Raw genomic sequence first — 26,294 nt, 5'->3', positions numbered from 1 at the left:
AGCTCCACAGTCAGTGTTAGACCACCTCTCCTAGCTCTCACCCCAGTCACCCAACCCACATTATTTAAGGGCAACACACACCTAACTACACAACAATCTTCTATTTTTCATGGCAACATTTGTACTTCATATGTCAGAACAAAGAGATCTATCTGTTTCACTGAGGTCTGAAAACTCTCACTCAACCTAGCCTAATCATTATGCAATATTATGTAAACCTTACGAGCATTTTTCAGTAAACAATACCCCCACAGAATGAATTACCGTGATGAGTTGCCTCCAATTTCTCTTCATTGTCAGAATGATATAACTATAAACAATGAAAGTATTTGTAAATCTGGTACAAAACAAATGGGAATGCTCCACCAAACAACATCCTTGATACTCCCCAGTGCACAATCAGAAACTGTAACAGATGGTAATCAGAACATGAATGCTGTTGCGGTGCCTTGTGAAGTTCCAACTGGCCAATTAGATTTAATAATGGCATGACTGAAAGTAACTAATTTTTGTCGCTCATGTTAGTATCTATACCTCTACACATGTAAAAATACCAATGATCACTTGTCATTGCAACAACCATTCAACTATGCTCTTGCTATGATTAACCTATAGAATTCATTTGTATTTAAATTGAAAAAGGGCTCTTGTGGAGCAGTGGATGTATCCCAAGCACTGGACCAGAAGGTCTAGATTCAAGTCCCATCAGACCCAGATATATCATAACATGGCATGAGTAGTTATTAGACCTGCTAACTAGACAGCTTTAGTTGCATTAGAAAAAACAAAATTAAGTCTCATTTGAACAGATCAAATTAATTGAAAATAAAGAATTTGCAAATACAAACATGGTATCTTGTGGAAGTATAAGTCATTGGACAAATCAGTGATTGAAAGTTAATCTCAGAGATGGCATCATGAAATTTTTCAATTACTGTAGAAACCAATTTGGTTCACTAATGTCTTTTAGAGAAGGAAATCTCTCACCCTTATCTCGTCTGGCTTACATATGACTCTTAAACCCACAGCAACATGGTTGACTCTTAACTACCCTCTACGTTGACCAAGCAGCACACTGTGAACCAGGGAAAATAGGGACGGCAACAAATCCTGACATTGTCCAGGGACACCTACTGCTTGCACCTACCATCTTTTGTGTAAAACACCTTTTCTCAGATATCTCCTTTAAAACTTTCTCCCTCTTGCCTTAAACCTATGCCCCTAGTATCTGACATTTCCATCCTGGAAAAAAAGACTCCAACTATCCAACCCTATCCATGCCTCTTATAATTTTATAAGTCTATTGCAAAGAATTGTTGGGTAATTATTCCTGATATCTTGGTTTTTATCCCTTAATTGACATTATAATAACAAATTATCCATTATCACATAATATTTTAGGAGATACAGACCATGTGCAGACAGATAGGATTAGTTTAGAATGGCATCATGATCAGCACAGACATGGTGGGCAGAAGAGCCTGTTCCAAGCTGTTCTGTTCTATGTTTCATAAAAGAAAAATAAATGAAGAGCAAAGGGTAAAGGTCCAGATTCTCATTTCCAGATTTTTCATGCACAGAGGCAGGAAAAAATTTTAAAATGGCTGTTCACATTTCTAATTCTCATTTTGCGTAAATCAGTTAGAATGATATTTTGGTGAGTGACCTTAGAAGAGCTGAGGAGGTTGTCAGTTCCAAAACTGGATTGTCTTGAGGCTCTAGTAATGTAGATTAAACTAAAATAAATCATTCCTCCAGCCCTCACCCCTCCCTCATTCATGCCCCACCAAACACACACTAACTAGCCCCCATATCATCCAACATGCATATCTACCTGTCACCCATGGCCCTGATACCCCATATCTGAACACAATATCTATGTCCACCCATCATCATTCCCCACTTCACCGACCTTGCCAACTTAAACTAGTGTCCACAAATAACAATGTACACAGAGGAAAAAGTACCATCAATAAAGAAAATTCTAAGTGCACTCATTGGTAAGGCCTTGACTTATTAATAGATCTAGACAAACTGGACAGTCAATTTACGTATACTTTATAGATAATTTTCTCCATAGTTAATAATCCCAAAAGACACCTGATTATATCTATAAAGAATTTATGAAATCCCCATCAAAAAAGGATCCTTGGACTACCCCTGTAAAGGATCTGGGTTCACCCTCAGCTTCAAAAGATCCTTGACTCTCCGCCCTCCAAGGGGTCCAGGAAGCATACTCAGAATCGTCTCAAAAGGCCATCCAACACAAATAAACGGAGAACAAACCTGCTCTTACCTAGTCTAATATCCATAGTCTAGGTTCCAGACACCAGGAAATCCCTAATATCATTTCAGTGGAGGCAGGTGACCATTGTAAGTCCAGTCTCCATGAAATGTGCTGCACACATTACAAACAGACTGCAATACTATCCCTACAGAAATGATTCATGCAGGATTTGGGGCAGGAGTTAGGGTTTTAGACTATTTTTTGCAGTGTCGGAGGATATGTCCGTCACGATGAAAATCTGGGCCTAAGTGTTAGCAGAATATCTAAAACAGGTTGAAACTAATGAAGACATTTTCAAAAATCTTAATTTTAGGAATTGAGATATTTAGATATACATTGCTTGAGCATTTCCATCATGGCAAAATGATTGGAATGTATTATTAGTGAACTCTTAATTCTGCACTTAGAAAATCATCACATGATTAGAATGAATCAATTTTACTTTACAAAAAATACCTATCTGATAAATTTATAAGGGTTCATTTGGGCTGAATTTAGTAGGGTTAGGTAGATAAGGGAAAATCCATATATAGTATATTTGAATTTCCAGAAGACATGGATAAGCTGTCAGATAAGATTATTGTACAAGATAGAGTTAGGGATGATATTATGGATAGAATACTGGTTAAAAGAAAGAAAGGAAGGAAACAGTAAGCATAAATGTGGCATTTCTAAGTTAGCAGACTGTGACTAGTGGAGTGCTACAAGGAACAGTGCTCAGCTACTTACAGTCAGTAATAATGACTTAGAAGAAAAGCTTGCTGATGATTTAAAGCCGTGTAGGAATGTAAACTATAAGGAGAACACAAAGTCGCTACAAAAATCAGTTTAAGTGTGTGAGTAACAAGGTGAGAAATGTAATATTACTAACCTTGCCACAATCATAAGAATAGAAAAGCACAATGTGTTTTAAAGACATGGAACTTGTAAGCGCTGATGGTCAGAGAGACTTGTGTGTACTCAAAAAGGGAACACAAAAATTATTATGCAGACACAGCAAGTAATTAGGAAAGCAAATGGCATTTTGTTTTTTATTGTATGGGGATTGGAGTACAAGAATAAAGTAATCATGTTGAATTGTAACAGGCTTTGTTGAGAACACATCTGTAATACTATGTGGATTTTTGGTCTTCACTTTCAAGGAAGGAGATACATGCATTGAAGGCAGTACATCAAAGATTGACTATAGTATTCCTCAGGCTGAAAACGATTATGTGAAGAAGAGAAGTTGAGTAAATTGAGTCCACACTCTCATTATGAAGGTGGCTAACAGGGTAGATACCAAGATCTTGCTTCCTAGCTGGTAAATATAGAACGATGGAGTATGAATTTAGGAAAAGGGGCTGATCGTGCAGATTGATGTGAGGAGAAATTTATTCACTCAAAAGACTGCAAAGCCTTGGATTTCTCTGCCCCAGCAAGTGTATCAGTGAATATTTTAGAATTGATAGATTGATTTTTGGTCATGCATGGAATCAAGGATAAAGATAATCTGCAGGAAAGGGGAGTTGAAACCCAAGACCATCCATGATCATACTTTGACAATGAATCCAGCTACCCAGTTGTGTGGATCTACTATTCTTTTTATATCAAGTAATGTAAATTTCTAACAAGCTTCTTTTCAATCAAGTAATGTAAATTTCTAACAAGCGCCAAGTGCCCTGGCACTTAAAAATATTTCTGTATTCATAACTGAATGATAGCATATTTCCCTTAGTCCATAAAGCAGTCCCAACATAAACTGTGTACAAGTGATTACATAAATTCATAACTGATTGAAAATAATAAGCTGGCACTTACCATCCTCATCATCCTCAGATGGAGAACCCTGGGACTGTAGGTGAACTAATCTAGGGTCTGACTCATTTGGTTTGTGCCATTGAGGCCGACTAAGAGGCCTGACCTGTGAGTGACTGATTGTATGTGCAGTTGGACTTTGAACAGTTGAGAGTCCATGGGGATCACATGGCCTTGCCACAAACTGTGATCTTTGTAGTGCTACATTATAATCTGGAGGTTTCATGCCTGGATGTCGATGAGCTTCTTGAAAGTCCGCAATGGGAATTCCAACATACCCTGGAGGAGTTGGTGGCGGTTCTCGATATCTGCCCTCTTTACGCACTGTAGTAATACAATACACTATCATTAGAGATGTTTAATGATTAAAGAGACATACAATTAAGTTAATAACTGAAATCAGATCTATGGAAAAGCACAAAACAAGATGCTGTGCTGAAAGAAATTAGGCGATTTTAATTTTAAAAAGGATGTAATCTAGGAGAATAACAAAGAAGTTGGGCCTTTTGAGAAAGGATTATTGATATTGAGGGCAGAAAAACAAAAATGGTGGTCGGGTTAGGTGTGCACAAACATTATCAATATTATTATATTCACTAAATAGCAACCAATGTTTCAAAGTTGGACTATTTCTAAACTTTAACTGAATGAAAAAACTCTCCAATTCTGGTACAACTTTGTTCAAGAATCTTATGAAATGTACATGACAAACTCACTAGCAAAATAAAGTTACTGTATTAATCTAATTTGAGACTGATTTAATTCACCAAGTTGATTATTAATCCTTCAAAATAAAAACAAGCAGAAAGTAGTATGTGGATCATTGAATCTAAATTATGTTGAACTAACCTGCCACTAAAAATATCAGAAGATTGTACTTGGATATCGATTACCTAGTATTTGAAGACAATTTTATTAATATGTCTTACAGTATAGAATTCTAATTAGTGATCTAGTATATTGTAGAGTGGAGAGGAAGGATATTAGGATTTATTTATTACCATGTGATTTAGTATATATCTTTTCTGAGTTCAGAAGACAGTGGTTGACAACACTGGGGCTGGGAACAGAGGGTATTTTTGGGAGTCATATTTTGCATTGGAAGTGAACAGGCATTCAAGTTCTATTTCCTTTATTTTGTGGCACAGATCTTCCTTGCAACTTTTATCACCTTTTCATTTCCATGTGCATAAAAGACCAATCAGTAATGTTAACTATTAACGAGATTAGTAGTGATTTTTAAACTTGGATAATCCACACTAATAAAACATGTACAAAAAAACTTACAAAGACTTCTTTTAGCCAATTGCTGTACCATGCAAAAATATTTGTAGCAATTGATATTTTGAATGTGTTATATTTTTCTTTTTACAACTGATTCTCTTCATCATTGAATACAAGCTAAAGCTTCCAGGAGCACAGAAAATGAAGTGCTATCCAGGGGTTCTTTCTTCTGTAGACTAGCATCAAATGACACCATAAAGAAATGTAAAATGGACACTGCAAAATTAGAAAAGTGGAAGAGTAAATTTAAGGACATGAATACCGCTTTCACTAAAATTTAAAGCAATATTTTTTCCCCCTTGAATCCATCAACATGACTCTCCATTGAAAAGAACCAAGACCCCCTTCTCTTGGTAAAGACCGTGAACATGGCAAGTAGAAAATGGAGAGGATTCATGTATTCTTTTCTTGTGTACCTCCTGGAAGCCAGATCAACAACAACAACAACAACAACAACGCACTGGGAAATAGTGAGTCATGGAGAATGAGAAATCCAAAACCAAATTTTCATTTCAAGTAGAAGAATATCTCATTATAATTTCTAGAAATTAATAACACCTAATGGAAAATAACAATCTCATTAGATAATGTTTTCATTCAAATCTGATGGAAGGGGAACATAAACACTAACACAGATCAGCTACACCAAATGTCTTATTTCTGTTACATATTCTGTGCAACACTTACCAATGAGACCTTTCGCTGTTGATGAAGACACTGCTATGTGAGAAGGTCTAACATTCTGCTTTGGATCATCTGTAGCTAACGCTGTACTGCTTCCTTCAGAGTCAACAGCTACGTCCTTTCCACCTCTCCGTTTTATTGTTCCAGTGTCACCTTCAGAATCATCTGCCCAATAGCCTGTTGTTGATGCCCAACTATTTCTGGACTGAGCATGATCAATGCCGTCTCTATGCTGGTTCTGCCTGATCAATTTTGTGCCATGTTCAGAGAATTTGGTTCGATCCGTTTGGCTACCCAAAGCCCACATAGTTGTTAGTCCTGTTCCCTCAGCAGAGCTCTCATAATGAAGATTCCCCAAACTACTGAGCGTCTCCCAACTTTTCTGATGTTGAATTGTTTGGATGTTATCGTGAGATCCGCTTGAACAAGAAGTCCAGCTTCCTCGACCGCTGTCTGCTGCATCAAGAGAAGTTCGGTCTCCCTGGTCCTGGGTTAACTCCTCCATACTCGGTGATGACAGCACTACCTCTCCTGCATACAGACTTCCTCTGCTCTCAGTGCATGTTGGAGTGTAATTACTAAACAAGAGAAAGCATTGATTTAATTATTGGCAAAAAAAAGGCCCACACTTTTTGGTCAGCAGAACAGTGACATCATTTGCCACTGACTATGTGGAAAATAGTCTAAAAAGGCCTAGCTATGGAAAAAATTTAATCTTTCTTAACATTAATTTAGTTCTGGTGATACTGTCCATCATCCAGTAAAAGAAATAACCGACCAGAGTCATTAGCCAATAACATCGGAGAATTGTCTCAGACTGTGAACCAGGAATTTAAAAGTGCCAATTATCCTTTACAGGAAGCAATATAAAGCTTGCAGCACGTGTATGGATTAAGATATCATAATATACCTTAAAATGAATCATTCTAATCAGAATTGTATATTTTGAGAGTCATAAAAAAAATTGAAGCTCCAGATTTATGAAATTAACTTTTCAGATCCAGAGGAACAGCCCATTGGTAATTATTACTGAGCATATTATTAAAGACCCAATTAAGCTTCATTCAACAAGATGTAACTTTCTCAAGGGCTTTTCAGATTGAGTTTAGTGTTTTAGCTCAGATTCCCTGCATTCACAATATTTTGCTTTTATCAAATTTTAGAGTGTTCAATAATAGAAAGAAATAATCACATAGCTCCTGATTAAACTTCAATTACTATAGTAGCATCAACATCAAGAATGGAGGGAGATATTCAGATCATAATTCTAAAATTACAGGCTTTCATACCTAACTCAAAGGAATACAGGATTCTGAAACAGGAACAGGCCATTCACTCTTTTGGACTTCTCTGCAACTGATGATGATCATGGCTGATCTGATTTCAATGTCACTTTTCTGTCTGTCCCCCCATAACTCTCAAATCTGTTGGTCTATTAAATATCTAACTCTGCTTTGAATAACTTCAAAGATGTAGTGTCCATTGTTTTCTGTGGAAGAGAATTCCCCAGATTAATGACTATCAGAGGAAAATATCTTCTTACCTGTGACTTAAAAGGAAGAACTTCTTAATCTTAAACCGTGTCCCTTGGTTTTGGCTTCCCCCACAGCAGAAACATCCTTCTGGCATTCACCCTATCTAACCTCCTCAGTATCTTCAATGATATGACCTCTCAAACTTCTAAACTCTAAACAAACTGAGTGAATATCCTCCGACCTGCTTCAAATATTATTATATCATTTTCAAGTAAGGAGAGCAAAACTGTACATAATATTCTCGATATGGTCTCACAAATGTCCCGTACAAAAAATATCTTTTTCTATATTCCATTCTCCTTCCAATAAATGCGAACATTACAATTGACTTTCTATTCACTTTCCCTACAGAGTCAGAGATCCCTCTGGCCCAACACATCTGCACCAGTCAAAAATAACTGCCTAACTATTCTAATTGCAGCATTTGTCCCCCCGACTTTATATGTTTCGGCACTGCAAGTGCACATTAAATGCTTCTTAAATGTTATGAAGGCTTCTGCCCCTATCACCCTTACAGGCAGTAAATTCCAGATTCCAACCACCCTTTGGTTGAAAAAAGATTTTCCTCACATCTCCTATAAACCTGGTCACTTATTTTAAATCCAGGTCCCCTGGATATTGATCCTTTCATCAAGAAGAAAAATCTTCTTCCTGTTTACCTTATTCATGCCCTCAATTTTTCCTATCTCAATCATGTCCCCTCTCGATCTCCTCTGCTCGAAGGAAAACAACTCCAGCCTGTCCAATCTTTCTTCATAGCGGAAATTCTTCAGCCTAAGTAGCTTCTGGTAAACCTCCTGTGGTCTCTCCAAACTATTACATCTCTTCTATAATGTGGATTCCAGAAGTGTACTCAATATATTAATTGCACATTTTATGCAGTTCCAGGATAACCTCCCTACTCTTAAACTGTGTGCCTTGGCTAATAGAGGTAAATATACCATATACTTAACCATTTTATTCACCTTTGACGAGGGATCGGTCATCTAAAGGTCCCTCTAATCCTTGTTATTTTCATACCATTCACCAGGTCACCCCTTGCATTGTTTGTCATGCCCAAGTGCATCACCTCACATTTATCCAGATTGAATTCCATTTGTCCCTGATTAACCAATCTGTCCAGCCTGTCTATATTCTCTTGTAGTCGAAGGCTATCTTCCTCACCATTTACCACATTGTTATATAGATACAATGTTCTAATCAATTGTGCAGCAATTCTCTGTACCAAGTTCTGCAATCACAATTTAAATACTGCTTTCTTATTCTTCCACACAAAGTGGATTAGTGCACATTTTCCCACATGACAGGTATATAATTCAACCAAGTTCTTGACCACTCACTTAACTTATCTATATCCTTTTGCAAACACCATCACCTCTAGACAACTTGAACTTAGTGTCCTATTTATCTTGGTATCTTCTGCAAAATTAGCTACCACACATACACTCAAACCACAGGTGCTGGGAAAGGAAAGAGAGAAAGATGAAGGGACTTGAATGCTGAACAATGCTAACTGGGGTCTGGAGGTCAATAAGAAATAAGGTTGGATCAATTCATAAATATCTTGGAAGCTAGTTTAGGTTGTGTGCCAGTCTATACAAAAAGAAAGTGGAAATATTCTACTGCTCAGGCAGCATCTATTGAGAGAAACAGACTTAATATTTCTGTTTGAGATAATCTGTCAGGCCAGCATTTTTCATTTCATCCACAGTATTTTCTTTTGTATATATGTTTCAGCTGAAATTAAATACAAGAAGCCCTTGATAATTTCATACTAATTAGATCTTTTATTGCATTTACAAAATGGAGTTCACTAATTCTCCGATACAATTGTTAAAAAAATGCGATTGTGGTTGCTGGATTCAAGGTGCAAAATCATAGAATCACAATTATACAGCAAGGAAGCAGAATCTGGTCCAACTTGTCCATGCCGATCAAGTTTCCCAAACTAAACTAGTCCCATACCCCTCTAAACCTTTCTTATTCAAGTACATGTCCAAAATTCTTTTAAATGTTGCAAATGTACCTGCATCTACCATTTCTTCTGGCAGTTCATTCCACATATAACCAGTGTGAAAAAGGTGCCCCTCAGGTCCCTTTTCAATCTTTCTCCTCTGACCTTAAATCATGTCTTTTAGCTTTGAGCAAGAGCAATGCATGCCTCAATATTCAAAGATATAGGTATAAAAAGATCACATCCACCCAGAGTTTTAAAAAAAGTAAAGAAAACATATGGAAATGAACATTCTGGATCTTCTGGAACCCCACTTTGAAACGTTCAAGACTAATTGGACCAGTAAGTGCCACTTTCAAGGGTTCATTGATTTTTCCTTCTGAGCACTGTATTGTCTGATTCATTTCCTGTATGTCTGCCTCACGCTTGACCTTGTTCCCAGCGAAACAACAAGGTAGCAAGTTTTGAGAAGATTTGTAGCTCAGGTTAAGGTTCTGGATATAGGTTTGCTCCCCGAGGTGGAAGGTTCATTTTCAGACGTTTTGTCACCACACTAGGTAACATCTTCAGTGAGCCTCCGATGAAGCCCATCCAGAGCTTCATCTGGAGGCTCATAGAAGATATTAGCGAGTATGATAACAAAACGTCTGAAAATGAACCTTCCACCTCAGCAAGCAAATCTACATCCAAAATGATAAGTTGCCCCTGGAGGTTTCACTCCACCAACCTTTGCATTTAAAGAATCATCCTCTGTCATTCCTGCTACCTCCAGCAGGATGTCACAATCAAAGGCATCTTGCCCTCACCTCCTTTTGTGGCACCCTGGTCCACTCAAACTGCTACTCTTCACACCTCTTTACTTTGACACACCTTCCTCCATGTAATTGCAGAAGGTGCAAACTTTGCCATTTTTTCTTTTCCTTCTCATTGTCCAAGATCCCAAACACATCTTCCGGATGAAGCAGTCTTTCAGTCCAGTCAAATATATTCACTGCTCACAAAACAATATCCTCTACACTGGAGAGACCAAATGCAGACTGATAATCAGTTTGTGTAATACCTTCACTCGGTCCTTAAAAATAAGCCCAACTTTCTAGTCACTTGCCATTTCAAGATGCCATCTTACTCTTATGCTAACATTTCCATGCTTGCCTGCAACAGTGTTCCAGTGAAGTCAAACACAAAGTGGAGGCACAGCACCTCATTTTTCCACTTGGCACTTAGGCTTCAGGACCCAACACTGAAATTGACAACTTTAGACCACGAGCATCATGTTCTACTCAAATTTGCAACACTCCAAAAGCTTTCTTTGCAAGGATTTGCTCTGAAGAAAGGATTTGTGTCTTGCTAGAACAGATATCTCTCCCTTATTATCATTAGCATTCTCTTTGCCTTTTGGTTTGGGCATTCTCACTACCTTTCTCAATTACTCCTCCCTGCACTCGCACCCCTGTCAACATCACAATTTGCTGATATTGCAATTGTGGGTGAATTATGCACATGTGCTCAATCTGAAACGTGCATAAGATGGAGAATGGATGGAGCTGGTGCTGTGGTTAGGGTAAGGGTGGAGAATGAATGAGACCTGGGACTTTGATTCCTCTTACTCCCCATCATCACTGGCTGTTCTGTTACTTCCAGTTTCCTCCAAATCCCTCCATTGTTCCTATTTCTCCCCAACCATATGATTATTCTCCATCTCCTCCTGCATCTTTCCCTGCCCATTATTCTCCATTTCTCCTGCTCCCATCTACAGTCTCAGTCTCATTTATTAATACACATGCTGGTGTGGACTTGTTGGTCCAAAGGGCCTGTTTCCACACTGTAAGGATTCTATCAATGTTTTAAATATAAATACAAGCCTTCCAGACTGACACTAAATGAAGTTCCACTATTCACATAGACAATGTTTCTTGCATGTTGAACCTAAACGTCACAGGGCACACAGATTGCATTGTTTCACCTATAGCAAATCACCTACTTAATGACCTAGTAAGAAACTAAGTGATGCAGAATTAGACTCAAATGGAGCAAGCACAAAATCATCAAGCTTTCTGTAAATGCAGCACATCAGTTAACTCTCTGAAAAACAAAATTTGTTCTAACCTTATACAGTATTGATCTAGGTCAACTGCGGATCGTTTTTCCAGTCTTCTTTCAACTCCCAAGCCTAAATTTGAATCTATTACACTGACAGAATGTCGTTGTCGACGGTCATCATGAAGGCTGGCAGATACTGAGTCGAAGGAAGAATTGCTGACAATGCTCGAGCGGGAAGAGATTTCACTGTGACCAGAATCTGAAAAATTATCTGCTGTTGCACTTGGTGCTAAAGCAAAATCTGGAAAATAGAAAAAAAAATTGAATTACCTAGTCATAATTCTAAGCATAGAAGAGCTTGATGGAAAAATGGTCTGAATTTAGTTGGGATTAAAGTATTGGCTTGTATCCACTGTACTAATTAAGGTTGGACTAATATAGATCAAAACAGATTCAACATAGCGAGGGAAACCTTCAGAACATGGAGTGACAGACAACAAAGGGAAAACAATGCTGTTCAGACTGATAAACATCTACTTTGTTACAAAAGGTAAATTCAGCAAAGGCTTCAGTATAGGAACTCCTGCTACAGATCAGAACTTTATCAAATATATGCCAATCTTATGTATTCTGAATACTGAGAAACTGGCTTAAAAAAAAACTATTGTGCTAAAACGTTGACATTAGGTGCATTACAGAACATTGGGATTCTCAAATGGGTATAAAATTTAAATCAGAAAATGCCAATTAAACATTATAACAAATGTGGAAACTACAGAATACCTAACATGTTAATTAACAGGGAGTCTTTCATAAGCTAAAAGGTACAAGGTAAAGTAATAATTGACCAGATATAGCACATCAACATTGCTCTTTGTAAAATACTTGTCTGTCCTTAGCAGGCTTTACATGTAAACTATCAACTGGAAAACATGGACTATTTACTACTGATGTTAAATAGATGAAAAACCACAGTTGGTTTAGTGATGGGACAGAAGAAAAAATTCAGTTGCTTATAAGAGCCCAGCATACGTAGTTAATTTTTTTAAAAACCTGCCCGAGTGTGTGATGGAACAGATTCAATTAGAATATGAATAAACAAAGGAATATGCATAAACATCCGAAGAGAAAATGCCTGTTCTATCACAGACAGGCCAAGCCCATTACTCTTTGTTTGCACTGTAACCATGACAATGGTTTCATGAAGCACTGCACTGCCTTGATGGGGGCTGAATTTTGAAAGTCATTCACACATATAACACTGCAGAAGTGGGCACTCAGTAACTGGAATTTTGCTGTGCTAATGGGCTTCTCACCCAATGATTGAAAAACTAGTAGAGAATACCCACTGGTTACTCAGGGACTGAATCAAATTACTTAATACACTTAGGTGGCGACTGTCAGGCCAAACTTACAATTGAGATCCTTGGCAGTGGCGATCCTGACCTCTGATAGCTACCAGAGATCAGCAGATTGTCATTGTCACCAGTGTGAGGAAGCTTTTGGTGACACTATGCCCATTAGAAGCTCAGAATCATCATCGGATTCCAGAGCAAAGTCAAACACTGGCAGGATGGAGGCTGCAGTGGCCTGGTGGCAAGAGAAGGGATGTACTTTCAGTGGCTGTGTTCCTTGAAAAATGCTGGTTCTCTCAATTGGCCAGAGTGCCTTAGCACAAGAGACACACTCCAGATACGATAGGCAAAGTCAACAGTGTTTGCTATGGAACTCCTCTTTAAACTCTGAACCATCACTACATTGTGTTTGGTTCACAGATAATGGATGCTATTTGCTCGCTAATTAGCATATTTAGCATTCCATTGCCAGCATCTAGATTCTGCCTTATTTTTCAGTTCACTCGTGGGACGTGGGCATTAATGGCCCACCCCTCATTTCCTTTTTAAAAAAAAGTGGTGGCAATCTGCATTCTTGAATCATTGCAGTCAGTGTGTTTATAGGAACACAAACCTTGGCTCCTTTTGCCCACCTACCTAAATTAGGGGATGGGGGGGCTAAGTCTTGCTACTGCTGGTAAGCTTAAGCAGACCTCCTTTGCTTAATTGAGCCAGTTTTCCATGCTTCCAACTGAGCAGACTGCATTAAATCAAGATTAATGAGAGATTTAGTTCTTAATGAGATTACTCACTGCATGTATTCCAAAACATTTCATGCAGCTCTTTCTATTACTTCATAATCTGCTCATATGGACCAGTGATTATGTTATTACTAAAATCAATGACGGCCAATTGGAAATATTACCTGCTCAACCTATTGCAGTATCTGACACAAAACATTAAACTATTCAACTTTCTTTTTCAGCACCACAATCATTTGGGCTTTGAAAAAACATTATTTTGATTTATATACAAATTAATCCCCTTCCTGTTGATTGTTGTAGCTCAGGTCTTTTACAGAGATGTGTTTATTTCCCAGATAGATCGGTAAAAACAACAAATTATAAAAATAAATATAGAACAATTGTGTCCTAATTGTAGAAGGATACAAACCCAGTTTTAAAACAAATGCTGCAAAGTCTCATATCTCTTATGTGACCATTTTCCTTTCTGTCAATGCACACAGCTTCTGAAAATCACCTATCATTGTTCAACATATTACGAGTTTTAATTTCCTTTTGTTTCTCTGGCTTACCACCTTGTTCCTCAAATACATGTCCAAAATGGATACTGCAATTTTAAAGCAATTATAGTTGCTTATCAATATTATGAAGCCATTATAAGTATCTTAGCTAATTAGAATGCTTGCTTGAAAATGACAGTTGGTCCTCATCTCATGCTTTTGCCCTGAGGCTGCTGACCACCCCTCCACAACAACCCCCCTCCCCAGTCAGTCTGTTACAGTTTTCTTTACACAACAACCCCACCTATCCCATAGGTCCGTGGTGCATTGTTATTCTTGTTACTGTTTTCACTTCCAAGAGAGGATGAAGAGCCTGATAGGTCCGACTGTCTGGAGCCATGAGATCTCAGCTTACTGCCACCTGACAAACAGGATGAAAAAACCAATTTAGAAATCAAATCTGACACTCACTTATCTTCTTTGAACAGAACCAGGCTCTTATTTGTCCAAACAACCTTTTTCAGTGAAGTCAATCTGACTAAGAGTAAGTTCTTTAGGACTTTAGTCGGAAATAATCAGATGGCAGAAAGCTCATTTTTTTCTCTCTTCCATTCAAAAAATTCCAGAAACTTATCAATAATACTATATATCTGTACAAAGACAATTATTCCAAGCTTTTACAAAATAGATAGGCTATGTACTCAAATTCAACTGGCAAATTCACAATACAGCAAACAGTCAAATTCTGACGTAGGTGAAAATCTACTGCAAAATACTGATCATACTGGTTGTTATCTGTGCACTGCCATTAACACTGATCTTAAACTGAAAGATGTGACAAAGGTTTACTCAATCTATTCAAAAAATTATGAAATAAACATTGCTCTATACACTCAATTTCATAATTATCTAAGCTCCTAATTATTGGGAGTATTTCAACAATAATCCATAATCGAATAACATATAATCACTGCCTTTATTATAGTGGACATTGGTTGGAAGAGGTCAGAATTCTTCAAATCTGGTTAAAAAACAGATTCATTTCACTTTTCCTTCCCCATGATGGAAGCAGTCCAGACCATTTTCTTAGATTAGCCAAAATAGCCTCAGTCTCCACAAGAAAACTAATCTCTGTTAACAATGCATTTTGTGCACCAGTGACAGATCCAATCAAGGACATATCAAATCCTTCCATGCAGAACCCATTGATCGAATAAAAAAAAATCACCTGACAATTGTAAAACACTAGACTCTATTACTATATTAGTTACCTAAGCAGTTATTAATAAATGCAGCAATGGTGACAAAATATTTAAACACAGAGACTCACAAAAGCATTATGCATTAGAAGACCTGAGCTACCAAGTACACCAAATATAACAGAACAATGCAGCACAGAAAAGGCCCTTCAACCCACGTGCTTATCCAAGGATTGTTTAAATCTCCCTAATGTGGCTGAGTTAACTACATTGGCAGGTAGGGCATTCCATGCCTTACCACTCTCTGTGTAAAGAACCTGCCTCTGACATGTCTTAAATCTATCACCCCCTCAATTTGTAGTTATGCCCCTCCCCTCATACAAACTGATGTCATCATCCTAGGAAAAAGACTTCCACTGTCTACCCTATCTAATCCTCTGATCATCTTGCATGTCTCTATCAAATCCCTTCTTAAGTCTTCTTCTTTCAGCTTTTCCTCATAAGACCTTCCCTCCAGACCAGGCAACATCCTGTTAAATCTCCTCTGCTCCTTTTCCAATGCTTCCACATCTTTCCCAAAATATGGGGACCAGAACTGTACACAATATTCTAAGTGTGGCTGCACTAGTGTTTTGTTTGGTTGCAGCATGATGTTGCAGCTCCAGAATTCAATCCCTCTACGAATGAAACCTAACATACTGTAGGTCTTCTTAACAGCATTATTAACCTGGGTGGCAACTTACAGGGATCTATGTACATGGACTCCAAAGATCCCTTTGCACATCCACACTACCAAGAATCTTTCCACTGACCCAGCACTCTGCCTTCCTGTTATTCTTCCCAAAGTGCATCACCTCACATTTAGCTGCATTAAACTCCATTTGCCACCTCTCAGCCCAGTTCTACAGTTTATCCAAGTCCCCCTGCAACCTGTAACGTTCTTCCAAATTGTCCACTACTCCGACTTTAATTTTATAACATTTCTATTTAAATTGCAATTGTTTGGTCTGTGGCAAGTTGTGATTTACTGGGGGGGGGGAAATTATTGTTGAAAAATTTACATAAGCTGTAGTAATTTAAACCAGTTTTATGGAAAATGGGGGAATGGAGAATCATTTATGCTATCACATCAAATAAAAACACCTGGAGCCGCATTAGATATTAAAAGGAATGTGAAAATGTATCTTACAACATTTGTTATACCACAGTCAATATTAACAGGTCTAATGCAAGTTCCTATGAGAAGATCGTTTCTACATTGAGCAAGACAGTATTTGGCAACTTAAAACTAGCAAGATACATTGGCTGGATTTTTAAAACAGTAAAATATTCAAAGCAGAGGCATGGGATGCACAATTTGGCACTACCTGCATCAGGCCAGTATGCTACCACAATTCCCACACAGTGATTTTGAGCAAGGAAAATTCATGGTTGGATTGGCTCACTGGGAAACAGTATGTAGTAAATGGAAGGCAATTATTGTTAATTATAATTAACAGTATCATGGATTTCCCTTCAGCATTGTGGGCAACCCACATTTGGTGTATGTCCTCTTTAAACCTATAATGGCAGCTGGGCCATAGTAGCGGCCACTGAGAGCTGCTGGAGGAGTTACCACTTTAAGATTAGCCGTGGATTTTTAAAACATCAAAATAAACTTATGTTTGTTGTCTGTTGCAGTCTCTAATGTTCAGATTGGCTGTGGCAAACCTTGATGGACGTGATTAATTTAATTCTGGAGGGACTCAATGGTACTCTGACAGTCTCAGCTTGCCTGCCGCCCTACTTGGACGGCAATCCAACTCCTTGGTTTTTAATCGGCTGAGATTTGAAAATCCCCATGCCTAAAGTATGCTGTGTAGGGTGGAGGTCCAAAACCAACCTCCTTCTTTGGTTCATGATCCCTGATTGAAAATCCAGCCCCAGGCATCTTTCAACACATGATAAGTACACAGAATACATGAATACCTACAGAGACGATATGCCTTGAGCAAATGGGAAAGCAAATAAAAACATGCTTGTAATAGACTGAAAATCTGAGATCACATTAGTGCCTGTGCCACATAAATAAAATGCCTGGCACAAGTTGAAAATGGGCCCATTCTGGGATGTGCTTTGTTTTCTCAGATGCTACCTTTCCTTGGTGAAGTCTGAGGAGATGTGGGAGGAGACGACAACTGAGATGAAGTGTTTGATAAAGTATCTTCTGCCTGCTTTTTATTCCGATCCAAATTTGCTTCTTCGGACAAGGACAGAATTTTTTTCAAAGCTTGAGGAGAATGTGTACCTTAATAACAGAAATTAAAGGAGTAATATAGTTGAAGTAACCTTTTAATTTCAATACATAGAAAGAAAAATAATGTTGAACAATTATAGAAGAAAGCTGTTGGAACTTTTCAAATTCCAATAACAAAACACATGTAATTGTATTGAACGGACACTTCAAAAAGATTATTTTTCATGCACATTTCATAGAAGGGAAATAGTAAACACTCAGATCAAAGCATTGCAGCAAATTATTTTCAGAAATATTATTACCAAATGGAGGGAGGTCTTTAACTTGCACTTTCTTGCGTGATGGATACAACGATACAGCTGGGACCTGGAGAGCCTGATTTACTTTTTGCTGTTGTTGCTTCTGGTTTTGCACTCCTGATCTTGGAGCAACAGGAGATGTATCTGAAAGTTTTCCCACTTTCTTTTCACCCGTGTTTTTGGGTACTAGATGTCAAAGAAGAAAAAAAGACAATGTACATATTACATTGACCCATCAAAATCTAAAACTGATGGAGCTCTCAAATTCCTTAACTTTGTCCCGATTATTATTACTCAGATATATTAGGTAGCATTTAAGTCGGTCCGTTTCACATTGTAAACATGCATGCACTGACTGATACTGTCCAACTGAAAGTCTCTGCCACTAACATAATCATGATTCAGGCTGAAACTTTTTGTGGCCAATATAATGTCTCTTTCTTTGATCCGTATCTCTATATTCGTTCTCCAAATCTTCCTTTGCATGTTTAGTTTTGAATACCTAATTACACTGTTTGATTCCTAGCATAAGACACTTTGAATTGCACGTGAAATATAGATTAACTAGACCCTGAGTATTTCTGGACTCATTCTTCTAGTGTAAATGCTGAATTCTCTTTGCTTCTCAAAATTATCAAGAGCATTTCTGTCCTCATTTCTACTGATCACAATTCTCCTTTTGCATTGTTGCCTGCAACCAGTACCTCAGTAACATCACCAATTTATTCATATTTTCTTTCATTTTGTTTATTCTCCCCTTTATGCTGTGAGGACTGAGGGAAAGGAACACCACCCTAAGAATTTTTTTTTAAGTGCTTCTAACACTTGTTCAAACAATATTAATCTGCAAATTTAACCCACATCAAAATTAGGATTATATCCATATTTGATACTTTAGCAAAGGCCAAAACTTAAAGGCTAGCACAGATTGACAAATTTCCAAATGAAATTTCTGCAGTCTTGCATATAATCAATCAAATTCCAGTACTATTCTCAGCCTTATCAAATTACCAAACATTTGACCACATCTCAAACATTCAATAAACGATGTCTTTAATCAATTTTATCTATGAAAGCTAACAATCTATCCAAACTTACATCACTGTTCAAATAATTAGGGTCCAATTCTGAAAAAAAGCATTGCTTTTTAGCTAGCATTTATATGCTAACTTAAGTACGAGGCATACCTTAATTCCTCTTTGTTAAAGAAGCAATCCATGTCCACACTGCAATTTCATCCTTCACTCTCGGTATAAGGATCATTTTCAGAAAACAGGGCGGATGGCATGTTCCAAAACTTTACAATGCCACCATTATTTAAGTGCCGGGTGACCCCTGTATCTGCAGAATCATTTTCCACGGTTTCAGTTACCCATGGTTTACCATGGCCTGAGCATATTATAGGGAACGTTCTAGCACCAGGGACCAGGAGGCTGTCAGGAGGGTATGTTTCCCATTTAAATAAATGGGTTCGCTCCTATCTACGGTTTTGGGATTCTGCAGTAGGTCCTGGAATGTATCCCCTACGTGTACGGGGGTACTACTGAAGTTACATTTTAGTATATAACACAATCCAAGTCTAAACATTTAGTGAGAATTTTATTTCCATTAATCACAAAATAACATACTACTGAATACTAGCTCCCCATTCTTATGCAACTAATTCTCATCCAATTAACCTTTGATTAATTTATCCATCATCTGTACAGCTGTTCTATTGGGTTTCGGGCAACTTTTAGATTTATTAGATGATACAAATAATCAAAGGACTCGAGATGAAATTGTTGAAGCTTGCAAATCTGAGTACTGATGTTGAAGCACTATTAATCAATAATCAATGCTGAGAGGATGATAAAATGGGAAATGATCAAATGCTACACCAATTCCTTTCCTAAAGCATATAAAATCTGCTTTACTCTGGATACAAGCCAAATCCACAGTCTCCTCAAGAGGAAATGTCTTGGAAATTTCTTGGTCATCTAAGGGATAAAGAGTTCAAACTTCCTTACACCTTGAACCTGCAAGCTACTTTAGATTCTGTAATACTGTTAGTTTTGTAAGCATGATATGCCAAAAGCATTACGGATCAGCGAGCCATCATGTTGGTGATTATCCCTATCTAAGTTTAACTTCACAACTGGCATCTGGTTTCCTAGCCATTCACTGTCTGAGAAGGATTGTTACAAATATGCTATAAATCCATATGTTACTGCACAAGGAGGTTTTGAATCCTACTGTGTGCATAATCTTAATTATGCATGAAACTATATTTTAAAAAATCTTTTGTGATAAAACATAATGCAGTCGATTCTGATATAACGCGATAGTTCCGTTCTTGTGCGATCTCTCATTATAAGAAATCACACAATAGCTGCACTATCGAAACTAATGGGACTGGAAGTGCAATATAGCCAAAACACGTATGGAAGGTTCACATTGTACAAATAACAATATTAATTTTTCAATCGCGTTAAAGCCAATTCACGAAGAAATATGCGTTATAGCAGAACCGATTTATTGAAACTCAAGAATACTGATATTTTAATAAAATATTTCAAAATGTTAATTTAACATTTCCCACTACTGTAAATAAATTATTTATTGTAATACAAAATATAATTATAAACACTGGTTTCTCTGCTTGTTAATGAAATGCAAATAAATTCATATTTTGTCCAAGAGTATAAAAAACTAACTTACAAAAATATCTATGACTTACATGTATTGGTGCTTGGTTCACACTGTAGTGAAAGTGCCTGGAGATTTTCTTCATCCATATCCAGATCTAGGTTTGCAAGGTATTGTTTTACTTTTCGAGCCATTTGTGCATCTTCATAGAGTTTCTTGGCATTGAGAAATGAGCTGCGCCGTACCCGTTTTTTGTGTCCCCCTGATTGCACCACATCTAGCACAGCAGCATTTGTGCTGCCCTGGCTAAGCGACCTGCCACAACGGAGAGAGAGAAATGCCACTTGTTTCAGCATGGAAAGTCGAAGACTGAGACATGCAAAGCCTTTGTCAGATTGAGAGTAAGTCTTGTTCAAGCTTAAAATAACACATGCCTCATTCCAGTAAGTCAGACAGAAAAAGAAATGAACAGGGAAAGGAAAATTAAAACCAGGAGCTATCCTGCAGATAATCCTGTTCTGCTCCAAGTTGATAACAAACTTTAGCCACTATATGCATGTCTGCCTACTAGTTGAGAAGATGCTACTACTTCAGTAAAAGAGTCGAAGCAGGAGTCAAAGCTCATGCAGGACTGATGTTAAACAGCAATACTAAAAACAAAAGTAGTCTCAATATTATTCTTTACCATTTGATGATCAATAGGGCGATACGTGCTGTTTATTAGATTAGATTACTTACAATGTGGAAACAGGCCCTTTGACCCAACAAGTCTACACCGACCCTCTGAAGAGCAACCCACCCAGACCCATTCCCTTACATTTACCCCTTCACCTAACACTACGGGCAATTTAGCATGGTCAATTCACCTAACCTGCACACTTCGTTTGGACTGTGGGAGGAAAGCGGAGCACTCAAAGAACACTTTCTTCTATGTAAGATCAAAAACGCCCAATCGAAGCATTTACTAACTTTTGGATAAAGCTGAGATTTCAAAAATTCTTCCTTGACACTCGAGCTATTGTACAATATATAACTGTCAACAGACTTATGACTTCCACCTTAATCCTTATTTTTATATTTAAAATATTTATCTCATACAGTCATTCTTTCCCTGTATTAAAAAGATTACACTTAATTTTAAACCATCATTATGTAATTTTAAGGGACTGGGGCTACCATTTCTAAAGTCTCTTAGTAGCCTAAGCAATGTTAGAACAGATTTATGTGAGTAGATAAAGATCATCCAACAATGATGCCAGAGCACAAAAGGGTTAAACTGAAAAAATGTCAAAGCATAATAGGGAGCACAGAGATGGAAAGTGAAAAATGGCAAAAAATGTCCTTGGTGCCTACTAAACACCACTTACCCCAGACTTCTCCATTTCTTCTTCCTGTAATTGAGAGCCATGAATATTGAAGCGTGGATTTAGGAAGAAAGACAGAGAAAGATCACAAGCTCAGACAGAAAAGACAAGATCTCAGACATGCAGTAACAGAAGCCAAGGGACATAACAGTCATCACAACACAAACTGACTATAAACAAGAGTCTTAAATACAAACATTCTTCAATCCAGTACAGTAACTGTCATCACTATAGAAAGTACTTCACAAAGCTTTTAATACGTTACTACTGAAAAACTGAGGGTGAGTATGAAATTATCTTTTGTCATTGTTCTCTATAAAGACAAATACAGAAGATATTCTAATTATGGTATGGATAATTATACGTTAATAGGAAAAGAACATCTAATAATTAGAATGGACAGAACCATCACAAAACCTGGACTGAATCTTAAAGACATACCAGACATTATCTCAACATATCAGTTGATTGATGGCTTATTCCTATGTTATGTATACTATAATTCTTTATAAGTAATGTACTTTTGCAGTAATGCAGACTATAGCTTCAACGGTTTCCACCAAGGGATTAAGTTTTTAAGTTGCTAATCCAAACTAAAATGGCCCATTAGAGAAACTGCCTATATTCATTTCTGTCCTGGTAACAAGTTGAAAATCTATTCTTAAATTTGATGTCAATATTTGTTCAATTTGTACAGTCATATTTGTGCAGCAAATAAAATATTTGTTGCAATACAGCACAACTAATGATTCTCATTTTGACTTAAGTTTGGACTAAATGCATTTAAAATTTCATCTATTAATGGGAAATTCCACATCAATAGTAACTAAATGTACAAGGCTTACTGACAACCACAACATTAAACTTTCTGGTTTATATTGCTATGTGATCATGTCACTGCAATAATGAGAACAATTCCTAAGAAACACAAGGAACAGCCTTATTGCTCATCTGAAAGCAGATATATTTTACTTTTTCTAAAACATTGTACATTAGTTTGCTACATTTGCTTGGAACAGTAAACTTTGCATAGTCGGGAAGGAGAGATTATTTCCAGAGTGAGATACAGCTCAAGCGACTCTCTAGTTCAGGGGTTTTAGAGGCAACGTGGAAACTTGATGCAGAGGGGAAGAGGTGCTTTTTGCATGCGTTTTTTGGCTCTTGGTTTGTAATTTTTTTTTTAAAAAAAGATAAATTGAAGTCTGTGATTAGGGGAGCGCACAAGAGTGGCATCACAGGTGAACTGTAAGTTCAACAGTTGGTGACAGCTACTAATTTTTCTATCTGTAATAGGTTATTTTCAGATTGAAGGTAAGTAAGGGAAATACTAAAGGCTACAAACTATAATGTTCAAGACATTTAAAAATTAAATGAAGAACTAAGTAATTAAAATAGAGATACCAGGCCAGGCGATGAGAGTGCAGGTGGAGACCACTGTGGTTCACAGTGACCACATTTGCACTGTGAGGAAACCCGGCTTTGAATACTGACATATTAGGGAGGGGAAAGAATTACTTGAATGCTGTGTTTGAAGAGGCAGTCACACCTCTTAATCTAACTTCCTTGAATTTGGTCAATGGTTAGGAAGGTGTGACTATGAGTGGGGCAGGTAGAGATATCAAGGAGGTATGCTGAAGCATCATGGTACAGGGAGCAATTCAAGAGGGGACAGAAAAGGGAAATGTTATCATAATTGGGGATAATATAGTCAGGAGAACAGATACTGTTCTGTGGCCAGGATAGAGTGCCTGGTGCCTGGGTTCAAGATATCTCAACTGGGCTGTGGAGGAACTTGGAGTGGGAGGGGTTGTCATGGTCCACGTAGGTACCAACAATATGGGTGGACAGAAGTTCTGCTGAGAGAACATGAGCGACGAGGGCCTAAATTGAAAAGCAGAACCAGAAAAGTAAAAATTTCCAGATTACTACCTGAGCCATGAACAAATTAGCACAAGGTCAACAAGAGTAAAGAGATAAACAGATGGCTCAAAGATTGACGTGAGTAAAACACGTTTGAATTCAGAGGCACCGGTACTAGGAAGTAAGGAGCTGTCTGATGGGACAGGATCCAGCAGCATCATGCTGGGACCAGAGACCTGGCAAATTGTACAACTAGGGCTATGGATTGGGCTCGAACTAAAGAGTGGGGGTGGATGGATTCAGCTGCATGGAAAATTATGGACAAAGTTAAAGCGGTAGGGGGTGTGCTCAGTGGAGATTCTTAAAGTTTCCAGAACAAGTGACAGACCAGAAAGTATAGACAGGCTCAGGAAAGTAACTTCAGGCATTGTAGATAAGGGGATAACTATGATAAGGGGGCCAGTCAACGCAAGGCTGTGGGTGTTGTACTTAAATGCAAGCAGTATACAAAACAGAGTACTGAGTAGCACAGATTGAAATTGGCAGGAATGATGTTGTTGGTAACACAGAGGCATGGCTGCACAAAGACTAGATCGGAGTCTAAATATCCAAGGATACGTGTCCTATTGAAAGGACAGGCAGGCAGAGGGGAAAATGTTGCCTTATTAGTAAGAAATAAAATTAAATCAATAGAAAGGGATATAGCATCAGAAGGTGTAGAATCTGTGTGCTTAGAGCTGATGAATTGCAAAGAAGAAAAGACTCGAATGGGAGCTCTGTACAGGCCTCCTAACATTAGTTACAATATGGGAAGAAAATAAATCTGCAGATAGAAAAAGCAACGTAAAGAAAGGGACCATTACAATAATCAAGGGGGAGAAAATGAAAACTAGCTAGTAATATAAATGAAGATTGCAAAAACTTTTTTTAGAAAAATACAAGGTAAGAGAGGCAAGAGTTGACACTGGAAAATGAGGCTGGAGAAGTAGTAATGGGGAACAAAGAAATGGCAGAGAAACTGAATATGTACATTGCATCAATTTTCACAGTGGATGCCAGCACCATGCCAGAACTTCAAGAGAGTCAGGGGGCAGAGGTGAATATCATAGTCATCACTAATGAGAAGCTGCAGGGGAAGCTGAAAAGTCGGAGGGCGGATAAATCACCCAGACCAGCTGGATGACACCCCAGTGTTTTGAAGGAAATGGCAGAGGAGATTGTGGAGGCCTTAGTGGCAATCTTTCAGGAATCACTGAATTTAGTAGGGTTCCAGAGGATTGGAAAAAGGCTAAACTTCTGTTTAAGGGATAAAGGCAGAAGACAGGAAACTACAGGCCATTAAGCCTGATCTTGGTTGTTGATAAGATTTGAGAGTCCATTAGTAAGGAGAGATTGCAGAATACTCAAAAGTATGTGATTAATAATGCTGAGTCAAGGCGATGTCAAGCCTGACAATAAAAGGGGTATTTTTCCAGGGTGGTAGCTAGTTATTAGTGGAGTCCTGCAGGGTCTGTTTGGGATGACAACTATTCATGTTACACATTAACAATGTGGACGAAGGAACTGAGGGCATTGTTGCTATGTCTGCAGGTGCATGGAGGGACAGGCAGTTTTGAGAAAGCAAGTAGTTGTAGAAAGACTTGAACAGGCGAAGAGAATGGGCAAAGAAGTGGCAGACAGAATACAATGCAGGAAAGTGTGAGGTTATGCACTTTGGTAGGAAGAATAGATGTGAAGACTACTTTCTAAATGGGGAACGGCTTAGGAAATCAGAACAACTAAGGAACTTGGGAGTCCTAGTTCAGGATTCTCTTAAGATTAACATGCAGGTTCAGTTGGCAGTTAGGAAGGCAAATGCAAATGCAAATGTTAGCATTCATTTCAAGAGGGCTAGAATACAAGAGTAGGGATGTGCTGCTGTGGCTGTATAAGGCTCTGGTCAGACCACATTTGGAATATTGTTTGCAGAGTTAGACCTTTCATTATCTAATGAACAATGTGCTGGCATTGGAGGGGTCCAAAGGATGTTTACAAGAATGATTCTGGGGACGAGGAGCAGTTAAGGGCCCTGGGTCTGTACTTAATGGAGCTTAGAGGAGGAGAGGGATCTGGTTGAAACTTAACAGAATACAGAAAGGCCTGAATCGGGTGAAGATAGATAAGATGTTTCCTAGGAGATACAAGGATCCAAGGGCACAATTTCAAGGGTAGATTTCTGTAGAACTGAGATGAAGATGAATTTATTCACCAATATGTGTCTAATCTGTGGAACTAATTGCCACAGAGGGCTATGGGGGCCAATTCATTGAGTATATTTAACACAGAGATAGATTATTGAATGGTGAGGGGGTCAAGGGTTATGTGGAGAAGGCAGGAGAATGAGATTGAGAAACATATTAGACGTGAGCAAATGATGAAACAGACCCAATTAGCTGCATGGCCTAATTCAGCTCCTATGTCTTATTGTCTTACATAAAATTCCTTGATGATTCACTTGTACATATTTTAACCACACTTTATATTGAAAGAAGCATCCATGAGAAACTTTAC

The 26,294-nt window shown here is 38.0% G+C and overlaps 1 protein-coding gene across 8 annotated transcripts in view; it reads right to left on the bottom strand.

The window, feature by feature from the left end:
- Positions 1-26,294, bottom strand: part of rapgef2b (Rap guanine nucleotide exchange factor 2b) — a 393,772-nt gene that overhangs the window by 32,199 nt on the left and 335,279 nt on the right. For 6 of the 8 annotated variants that reach the window (XM_060851735.1, XM_060851738.1, XM_060851739.1 and 3 more), the window contains 7 exons: positions 21,888-21,911; positions 20,612-20,835; positions 17,896-18,078; positions 17,492-17,644; positions 11,648-11,882; positions 6,056-6,630; positions 4,088-4,408 (listed from right to left, as the gene is read on the bottom strand). In XM_060851735.1, coding sequence (XP_060707718.1) covers positions 4,088-4,408; positions 6,056-6,630; positions 11,648-11,882; positions 17,492-17,644; positions 17,896-18,078; positions 20,612-20,835; positions 21,888-21,911 — 1,715 coding nt within the window. Of the gene's footprint in view, positions 1-4,087; positions 4,409-6,055; positions 6,631-11,647; positions 11,883-14,462; positions 14,580-17,491; positions 17,645-17,895; positions 18,079-20,611; positions 20,836-21,887; positions 21,912-26,294 lie in introns of all 8 variants that reach the window. The other 2 variants (XM_060851743.1, XM_060851737.1) reach the window with 2 other exon arrangements.

The sequence above is a fragment of the Hemiscyllium ocellatum genome, chromosome 36, assembly GCF_020745735.1.
Source record: "Hemiscyllium ocellatum isolate sHemOce1 chromosome 36, sHemOce1.pat.X.cur, whole genome shotgun sequence".
NCBI classification, from domain to species: domain Eukaryota; kingdom Metazoa; phylum Chordata; class Chondrichthyes; order Orectolobiformes; family Hemiscylliidae; genus Hemiscyllium; species Hemiscyllium ocellatum.
The sequence above is the reverse complement of the archived record's forward strand: the minus strand, read 5'-3'. Positions and strand labels throughout refer to the sequence as shown.